Source organism: Nicotiana sylvestris, chromosome 2 (assembly GCF_000393655.2).
Source record: "Nicotiana sylvestris chromosome 2, ASM39365v2, whole genome shotgun sequence".
NCBI classification, from domain to species: domain Eukaryota; kingdom Viridiplantae; phylum Streptophyta; class Magnoliopsida; order Solanales; family Solanaceae; genus Nicotiana; species Nicotiana sylvestris.
Genome location: NC_091058.1, coordinates 42,032,640 through 42,043,217, shown reverse-complemented (window position 1 = coordinate 42,043,217; position 10,578 = coordinate 42,032,640). Strand labels below are relative to the sequence as shown.

Below are 10,578 nucleotides of genomic sequence, written 5' to 3'. Positions count from 1 at the left end.
CTGAAAAAAACCCAATGTCCAAATAGTATCGAAACTCTGCCGAATTTTCAATAAAATAAAAAAAAAGGGAAGAAAGGAGAAAAAAAGTTTTTGTTTTCAAAATAGATTGTTTTATTTACCAATGAAATGAAAAAAGAAAAAAAGAGAGAGAGAGAAAGTTTTTGTTTTCAAAAAATAGTTTTATTTGTCAATGAAATAAAAAAAAGACTCTTGTTTTCAAAAATAGTTTGTTTTATTTGCCCGAACTACGCCAGTTTGATTCTTACAGGGTGTGAGATACGTAGGCAACTCCCATCGGGTCCAACTTCCTTTTGCAAAGGTAGCCAGAAAATTTTACTTTAATTTGAAAATAATTAGGGTGATGCCATTCTTGTCAGAAATAGTCGAATGTCCCTAAAAGGGCGCCGGAAGGCTGTTTTTGCAAGAACAACCAATTTTGTCACTGTTAAAGGTTTTGGCTGGTTAGCTGACACAGCCTTGAAATCTTCGTTTTGAAGTGCTGAAAGGCCGTGTTGGCAAGGCCGGATGTTTTGTGGAAATTTTGAAAAAAACGGTCATTTCTCTTAAGTCAAAACTAGTCATGATTTTCTTTTAAATAAAATCACCTTAATAAATGTGCAAGATGAGCACAAATCAAAATGAACCTTTCTCAGTCCGTGAAGAGATCCCTTTGGAGCTACATATGTGGTGGCATGATTTGGGGGACGACAGCAGAAAATTTGTGACAAAAGCACTAGGCGGTCTTATTGGGCTTTTGAAGGTCAAGCCTAGAAAAGACGTGATTGAGGCCTTAATACCGTTTTGGGACCCAACACATAATATGTTCCACTTTGCAGATTTCGAGTTAACTCCTACGCTAGAAGAGATAGTAGGCTATGCCGGTTTCGAAGGGAATCTCAGAAGTTAATACCCGGTAGCACCAAGAATAGTGACCCCCCACAAATTTTTGGACTTGTTAAGCATCAGTCGGGATGTCCGAGACGGAAATTTGGCCAAAAGGATTTTGTACCTTCTACTTTCTGTACCGATGATACAGGGATCCACGTGGCTTCGAAACACCAGATACTGGTCTTACTCATGCTGGGAATCAAGACAAGTGGGAAGCTCGGAGAGGATTAGCTTTCATAGTGGCATTCTTGGGTATTTTGTTTTACCCGAGAAAAGACGGGAACATAGAGATGGGGCTAGTAGGGATAGCTGACTTTATGATGAAAAATGGGACTATAGTGCCGTTGATCTTGGCATAAATTTACCGATCTCTTACTCGTTGTCGAGAAGGAGCAAAGTTCTTTGAAGGGTGCAATATGCTGTTACAAATATGGATAGAGGAACACCTTTGCCATCATCCCGGATACTTGAATTGCGGTATGACTGGCCTCGAGTGAATTGAAAAACATGAAAATCAAGTAGAGGGTTATGATTTTCCAGATGGTACGGAAGCATGGCATGCTCATTTTAGATCTTTGACTACAAATAAGATCGAATGGACATTCGGATGGCTCTCGGTCAACGAAGTAATCTATATGTCGGCTGAGGTGTATTTTTTGCTGTTGATGGGTCTGCAGAGTATCCAGCCTTACGCTCCGCACAAAGTCTTGCGTCAGTTGGTCCGATACCATACTATCCCACACAATGAAGATTTGAGTCAGCAAGTTATTGAGTTAGATCCAAAAGCTGCCTTCCCAGAAGAAAAAGTGCATCGGGTTTGGCATCAATGCAGATTCTTAGGGCCCAACACGCAAGTACGAGACCTATCTAGAGGCGAGGTAGAGCCCAGTTATATTTCTTGGTATGGTAAAAGATCCTAAGTTTAACATGAGCCTGACAGGCCCGCAAAGAGACCCCATGTCCAGCAATTCACCGACAGAACTCAGGTTCAATGGGATTGGTTGACCAAAGAAAGCGAGTACAGGGCTACCATAAGCAAGTTGGAAAAGCAAGTCAGAGAACTTCAATTCGAGAATAGCTTGCAAGTGGCAGCGGACGAAGGAGAAAAGAAAAAGTTAGCCAAAGAAAATGAGGCCCTTCGAGCTCAAATTCAAAAATTGAAAGTAGCGTCAAAAAATCCAGCCCGAAGTGACAGAGATGAAAAGCTCATAGCTAACCTGAGGCAGAAAGTGAGTGACTATAGTTTCGATTTGAACAAAGAAGAAAGTGAACTAGCCAAGGCTCAAAAACAATTGTCTAAAAGCGCAGATGAATGGGTACGCCTGGTTAAGCAGTTAAGAGAAAGGTACGATGATGAGGTCGTAGGGCTGAAGAAAAGGGTCATCGCCATAGAAAACAAAATGATCAAGCAGGCAAAACACTTCAAGGTTGAAAGGGAACACTGTTATACGGCATTGGCACAATTAGAAATAGACTTGCAACAACTTCAGGAACAAAATTATGCAGCTGAGCAAACTTTGGAGGTCAGGTCCCAGCAGATTGGGCATTTGTTACAGGAAAAGGGTGCCATAAGAGAGAGAATTAGAAGCATTGATGAATACATCGTTATGAAGTGCCAGATTTGTGAGGATATGACTCGCACTACCTTCTTTGCAACAATAATGACATTTGTTAAACAGATAATGAACGACTTGGATCGACTTCAAAGGGAGCTTACATATAGGTCCGCGGCGAGACCGAATGATGTCCCGCGGACACTAGGAGCATTGATGTATTCATGATTCTTGTGTTTGAGTTTGCATTTACTTTTGTTAAGCGTCTGTCAGTCATGTTGAGTTTTCTTTCTACTAGAGTCTGTCCAATTGTTTTCGAGCCTGTATTTTCTTCTGTTGGAATATAATGTTTATTTTTGGAGTCTGTATTTCATCTTTGCATCGAAATTTGTTAGTCCTTTGGAATTTGTTAGTTTTGAGTTTGTAATGGAAGCATTTGTTGCTTTATTCTATGAAAACTGAAAATCCCAAAAATGTTTTATTTCGTACTTATCTACAAGAACTACGCTTGGTCTGATTCATGCGGGGTCATGATACATAGGCAATCTCCATAGGATTCAACCGCAACCAAAAAAAAAGAAAAAAAAAAAAGAAGAAAAGGAAAGAGAGGAAAGGAGGGAAAGAAAATAACAGGAAAAATAAGAGAGTAAAGAAAAGGAAAGAGCGGAAGAACAAGAAAGAAAAAGAGAAAATAAGAGAGAGTAAAAACAAAGAGAGAACAGAGGCCAGAATGAAAGGAAAGGAAAGAAAAGAAAAGGGGATGTTTGCAATTAAAAGAAAGGAAAGGCCGGAATGACGCATGCAACTGATCAAATACATAATAGAGATGGTTAACTATTTAGGTGCATTCATGCCCAATGTGCGGTTATCAATCTGTTAAAGTCTAATCGCTAACAAGGTTGTTGTTTGATGTATTAAGTCCAGGCAGGTGGTTAGCTGACTGGCATTCTGGCAACTCACTCCTACAACACCCGATCGAAAGACAAGCTGAATATGGTCGACCAGGAACCAGAAACAAGTATTGTCGACCCATCGAAAGAGGTGGAAGAAATGGACGTTAATGCGATGAGGGAAGAAATGTATAAGCTGAAACAGTAGATGGCTGAAATGTACCAAGCTTGGGCAAAGGGGCATCCACTACCGGTTTATCCCGCCAATCCTGCTTATATCCCACCATCAGCCCAACCTCTGGAGCCTCCCACTGTGAACTTATCTCCAGCATTTCCCCTCTACCAACAATATCATGGCGCCACTTCCCATACTTCTCAAGCTCCACCACCCAAACAAGTCTCATACCCTCCTCCACCAATTACACTTGTTTTTATGGAACCTCCACCTGCTACATTACACCGATCTTCCAGTGAACCCCTGTTCCAAACTCACGACAACCGGTACGATCCCCCTGAACCCACCTTCAAAGTTCCAGAACCATATCCTTACACTCCTCATCTTGATATCCCGGCAGAGACCGAGAAACCGCCCAGAAATCCTGAGCATGAAGAGATAATCAGAAAGGTCAAAATCTTAGAGCAATCATTCCGAGATATGAGGGGGCTGGGAGGCCAAGTAAGTATGACCTATAAAGATTTATGTCTGTTCCCAGATGTTCAGTTTCCAACAGGGTTCAAAATGCCCAAGTTTGATCTGTACGATGGGCATGGTGACCCGGTAGCACACTTAAGAGGATTTTGTAGCAAGATGAGAGGAGCAGGTGGAAGAGACGAATTGCTGATGGCATATTCCAGCCAAAGTTTGAGTGGGTCGGCACTAGAATGGTACACCAGACAAGATCATAGCAGGTGGTACACATGGGACGATTTGGCCCAAGCCTTCACCTGTCATTTTCATTATAATCTTGAAATCATCCCAGATCGTCTGTCATTGACGAAGATTGAAAACAAGCCCGGTGAGAGTTTCCGAGAATATGGGTTCTGTTGGAGAGAGCAAGCAGCGAGGGTTGACTCCCTGATGAAAGAGAGTTAGATGGTTGATTATTTCATGCAGACTTTGGAGCCCACTTATTTTGGTCATTTGGTGTCAGCAGTGGGCAAGTCCTTTAATAAAGTTGTGAAAATGGGAGGCATGGTTGAGGAAGGACTCAAGTTCAATAAGATCATGAGTTATTCAGCAATCAAAGAAACCACTCAGACATTAAAAATGGTACTGGGGTGTGCTCGGAAAGAAGAAGAAAGAGGATGTTGCAACGATCGAATCGGCAGCTTGGGGAGGATCCAGGAGCCTTCCACCATTCTACAACCAGCCTTGACCCTATCCCCAAACATACCCCCACACTCCATATAGCCCACCACAACACTACTACCCACCGTCAGATTCCCATTTTTCTGTTTATCACGCACAAACCTATACCCAACCTCCCACTCATGCACAATGGCATGCGCCAGCTCCATAGAGTCCCTACCAAGCTCCACAAAATACCCATCCACCCCAAAACGCCTACAAAAACCCTCCTGGAATAGGTTTTTGACCCAATCAAGACTTTAAGAATGAAAGGTTGCAGAAGCAGAAGACTTTCACTCCATTGGGAGAATCATATACCAGCCTATTCCACAGACTGAGACAGTTGGGTATGTTAAATCCGATCGAGGCCAAAATGTCGAATCCCCTTCCCAGAAATCTTGATCGCTCGGTGAGTAGTGAGTATTGTTCAGGGGCCCAGGGCCATGACACAGAAAAATGCTGGAAACCAAAAACAGTTGTACAAGAGCTCATTGATACTTATCGGATCGAGGTTCAGGCCCCAGAAACACCAAATATCAACTAGAATCCGCTACCAGCTCACCATGAGACCTATATGATTGAGTTGATACACAAGGGAGGGAAGTCTAAGAAGCCCTCGCAAACGGTAATGATGATCCGCTCCGGTGAAACCAGTTCAAAGGAAAAGGTAACCAGCGGGAAATCAGTGGTTCAGTTGAAAGAGGTAGACAACAAGCCAGTTGTGGTTGCCAAGAAAGGGTCGTCAAGTACTGTTGCAGTGAAACCAGAGAAAGCTAAAGTGGTGGTACCAGGGGTTACAAGTAAACCTATTGTGGTCGTGAAGGGGGCTCGCGCAGAGCCTGTTATTATAAAACCAGTAACTCAGCTTCCAATTATCAACAGCAAGGCGGTCCTGTGGAACTATGAACGAGTGACAGTAACTTACAAGGGGGAGGAGGTCAGAGAAGAAGTGTGTGAGACCCATGGCTTGACTCGATCGGGGAGAGGCTTTGCCCCCGAAGAGTTGAGAAAAGCTAAGACCTCAAAAGATAATCCAATGTCGGTGAAGAAAGCGGTGACTGAGGAAGAAGCAGAAGAATTTCTGAGAAAGATGAAAGTGCAAGACTATTCCATTGTGGAGCAGTTAAAGAAGACACCAGCTCAGATCTCGCTCTTGTCATTATTGATCCATTCCGACAAGCACCGTCGAGCTTTGATGAAGATCTTGAACGAAGCCCACATTCCTGACAAACTCTCAGTAAACCACTTGGAAAATATAGCTAACAAGATATTTGAGGTAAACCGAGTCACTTTTTCTGATGATGAGTTACCCGTGGAGGGTACCGAGCACAATAGAGCCCTCTATTTGATGGTGAAATGCGAAGATTTCGTGGTTACTCGGGTACTAATTGACAACGGGTCTAGTGCGAACATCTATCCTCTCTCCACATTGAACAAGCTACAAGTGGAGGATGAAAGAATTCACAAGAACAGTATTTGCGTTCGGGGATTGGATGGTGGAGAGAAAGATTCAGTCGGGGACATAGTGTTTGAGCTCACAATACGGCCAGTTGAATTACTACGGAATTCCAGGTGCTCGATGTGGCTGTTTCGTACAATCTGCTGTTGGGACGACCCTGGATCGATGCGGCCAAAGCAGTCCCGTCTACTTTACATCAAGTGGTCAAGTTTGAATGGGATCGACAGGAAATTGTTGTATACGGCGAAGACAATTTGAGTGTGCCCAACAGTGCCATTATTCTGTTCATAGAGATTGACGATGACAAGGGACCATGGGTTTATCAGGTTTCCGACACAGTATCGGTAGAGAAAATTCCGGAAGGAAAGTACGTTCCAACTCCAAAGATGGTTGCGGCATCAGTTATGGTATCTGTTGAAATGTTGAAAAATGGTTTTGTACCGGGCAAGGGTTTAGGTGCATCTCTGCAAGGTACTGTGCATCCAGTTTCTCTTCCAAAGAATCTGGATACTTTAGGTCTTGGGTTCAAGCCTACCGTTGCAGACGTGAGAAGAGCTGGAAAAATGAAAAAGAAAGCATGGGCATTGCCAAAGCCAATCCCGCGTCTGTCTAGGTCATTCGTCAGGCTGAGTATCAGAAAGCAACTATTGTCAAAGGTCCCTGGACCACTGATTGATGCCGATGGAGATTTGGAGAAGGGGTTTGAAAGGTTATTCATCGAGGTTAACATGGTTCAGGTTGGGGAAGGGTCCAGCAGGGGAGATTAGCAATTCGTGGGACCACGTGCAAAAGTCAACAACTGGGAAGCTACTCCTCTTCCTATCCGGAGGGAGTCTTGGTAGTGGGTTTAATTTTGTTTTAGTTATCTGGACTATTCCAGGGTCTGTAATTCAGATATTATGTTACGTCCAGTTGGATGTGTTAAAACCCTGTTATCTTTATATTCAATGAAATGCAATTGTTCCTTTTTCTTCATTTCTTCTAATTTTATTTTTGTTTTTTGTTTTCTTCTTTTGTACAGTTCTTTTTATGCTGATATCAATGACATGACATGCATGAGGAATCTTCGGCCCAGTTTTAAAAGCCAATCAAACTCTGAAATAATAATACAAGAAATTGAGTGTGATGACGAGTTTGAGTTTGAGGATGATGAGGCCTAGGAAAAAATTAGTAAGGAACTAAGTCATTTTGAGAAAAAGCCCAAACCTAATTTGAATGACACAGAAACGGTTAATCTAGGGGACCAAAAAAATGTCCGTGAAACCAAAATAAGTGTCCATCTGGAACCTCAACTCAGAGAGGAGATAATTAAAGCACTATTCGAATACAAAGACGTTTTTGCATGGTCCTATGATGACATGCCGGGTCTGAGCACTGATTTAGTGGTTCACAAGTTGCCCACTGACCCGGCATTCCCTCCTGTCAAATAGAAGCTAAGAAAATTCGAAACGGATATGAGTGTAAAGATCAAAGAAGAGGTCACCAAGCAGTTCGAAGCGAAAGTTATTCGGGTCACGCGGTATCCCACCTGGTTAGCCAACGTTGTGCCTATGCCAAAGAAGGATGGCAAGACCAGGGAGTGCGTTGATTATCGGGATCTCAACAAAGCAAGTCCGAAGGATAATTTTGCCCTGCCAAACATCCATATATTGATTGACAATTGTGCCAAACATGAGATTGGTTATTTTGTGGATTGTTATGCAGGTTATCATCAGATCTTGATGGATGAGGAAGACGCAGAAAAGACGGCATTCATCACGCCATGGGGAATGTACTACTATCGGGTCATGCCATTCGGTTTGAAAAATGCTAGGGAAACCTACATGAGGGCAATGACAACAATATTCCATGATATGATACACCAGGAAATTGAGGTGTGCGTGGATGATGTGATCGTGAAGTCTAGAAAGCAGTCTGACCATGTCAGGGATCTAAAAAAATTCTTCCGAAGGCTTTGCAGGTACAATATCAAGCTTAATCCTGCAAAGTGTAATTTTGGGGTACTGTCTAGAAAGTTGTTGGGGTTCGGAGTCAGCCACTGGGGCATTGAGTTGGACCCATCGAAAGTCAAGTCCATCCAGGAATTGCCACCTCCGAAGAACAAGACCGAGGTGATGAGTTTGTTGGGGAGATTGAATTATATCAGTAGATTCATCGCTCAGCTCACGACAACTTGTGAGCCTATCTTCAAACTGTTAAAGAAAGACGTTGCGGTCAAGTGGACAGATGAATGTCAGGAGGCGTTTGATAAGATAAAGGGGTATTTGTCAAATCCACCCGTGTTGGTCCCGCCAGAACCAGGGCGACCTTTGATTTTATATTTGACAGTATTGGACAATTCATTCGGCTATGTATTGGGTCAACATGATATCATTGGCAGGAAGGAGCAGGCCATATATTATCTCAGTAAGAAATTCACACCGTACGAGGTTAAGTGCACTCAGCTTGAGAGGACATGTTGCGCCCTAACCTAGGTGGCGCAAAAGTTGAAGCATTATTTGTCATCTTACACTACCTATCTCATATCTCGCTTGGATCCATTGAAGTATATCTTTCAGAAGCCTATGCCCATTGGGAGGCTTGCAAATTGGCAGATCCTGCTCACAGAGTTTGACATTGTCTACGTGACTCGAACTGCAATGAAAGCACAGGCCTTGGCAGACCATTTGGCCAAGAACCCGGTTGATGAAGATTATAAACCTTTGAAAACTTATTTCCCTGATGAAGAGGTGATGCACATTGATGAGTTGGAACAAGGCGAGAATCTTGGATGGAAACTTTTCTTTGATGGAGCCGCAAACATGAAGGGCATGTGGATAGAAGCAGTACTTATTTCTAAAACAGGGCAGCACTATCCTGTTACGGCTCAGCTTCGTTTTTACTGTACCGACAACATGGTTGAGTACGAGGCATGTATTCTATATTTGAGGTTAGCTGTGGATATGGGTGTCCAGGAAGTCTTGGTCTTGGGTGACTCGGAACTCCTGGTGCACCAGATTCAGGGAGAATGGGAAACACGGGATTTGAAACTCATACCGTACAGACAATGTTTGCATGATCTTTGCCAGCGGTTTCAGTCGATAGAATTCAGGCATATCCCGAGGATCTATAATGAAGTCGCTGATGCTTTAGCCACTCTGGCGTTAATGTTACATCATCCATATAGGGCTTATGTGGACCCTTTGCAGATTCAGGTCCGTGATCAGCATGCTTACTGTAATATGGTGGAAGAAGAACTGGATGGGGAGCCATGGTTCCATGATATCAAAGAATACATTAGGATGGGGGTATATCCGGTACAGGCCACTGGTGATCAGAAAAGAACAATTCGACGATTGGCAAGTGGATTTTTCTTTAGTGGCGGGGTATTGTACAAAAGAACTCCAGATCTGGGATTGTTAAGGTGCATAGATGCCAGACAGGCCACAGTTATCATGACTGAGGTACACTCTGGGGTTTGTGGACCGCATATGAGTGGGTACGTTCTGGCAAAGAAGATTCTCCGAGCAGGTTATTACTGGATCACTATGGAGCTAGATTGCATCAGTTTTATGCGCAAGTGTCATCAATGCCAGGTGCACGGAGATTTGATTCATTCCCCACCATCTGAATTACATACAATGTCAGCACCATGGCCCTTTGTTGCTTGGGTCATGGATGTCATTGGTCCAATCAAGCCAGCAGCATAGAACGGACACAGGTTTATCCTGGTAGCCATTGATTATTTCACTAAGTGGGTTGAAGTGAAAACGTTCAAATCTGTGACCAAGAAAGCAGTGGTTGACTTTGTGCATTCAAATATCATCTGTCGGTTTGGGATTCCGAAGGTAATCATCACGGACAATGGTGCTAATCTCAACAGTCTTCTAATGGCGGAGACCTGTTAGCAGTTTAAGATTGTACATCACTATTCCACCCCATATCGCCCTAAAGCGAATGGAGCAATCGAGGCAGCCAACAAGAATATAAAGAAGATACTTCGAAAAATGGTGGAAGGTTCTAGACAGTGGCGCATTGTATTTGATAGATATAAAGGGAAAATGTGTATAAATGGCTACCAATTCCGATACAGTCAAAAGATACTATGTATGATTTCTTTCTTTGATTGTACTGGTTTGTATTTGGCATATTTCGAAGATTGAAATGACGAAGGCGCTTTGTTCTGCTATCTAAACACTTTATCCCTTGTCATGCCTTTTGAGCCTTATTTATTTTCTTTCATACCCCTCTTTCGGGATCAATGACACAATTCAGAAACGCAGGTGTGGAGGATAAGTAAGTGAAAGGAAAAAAGAAAGAATCAACAAGAAAGAAAAAGGAGAATAAAAATGAAAAGAGAAAAGAAAGAGAAAGAAAAGACAAGAAAAGAGAAAAGCAAAAAAAAGGGAAAAATAGGGGAAAAAAAAAGAAGAACAAAAGAAGGAAAAAGAGAGAAAGAAA

General features: G+C 42.7%; 1 protein-coding gene across 1 annotated transcript; it reads left to right on the top strand.

Moving 5' to 3' along the window:
* The first annotated feature begins 1,318 nt into the window (after positions 1-1,318).
* Positions 1,319-2,669, top strand: LOC138884389 (uncharacterized). Its single transcript, XM_070165592.1, has 3 exons — positions 1,319-1,365; positions 1,829-2,315; positions 2,379-2,669. The coding sequence occupies exons 1-3, from the start codon at positions 1,319-1,321 to the stop codon at positions 2,667-2,669; spliced, it is 825 nt and encodes a 274-aa protein (XP_070021693.1).
* The last annotated feature ends 7,909 nt before the right edge of the window (positions 2,670-10,578 follow it).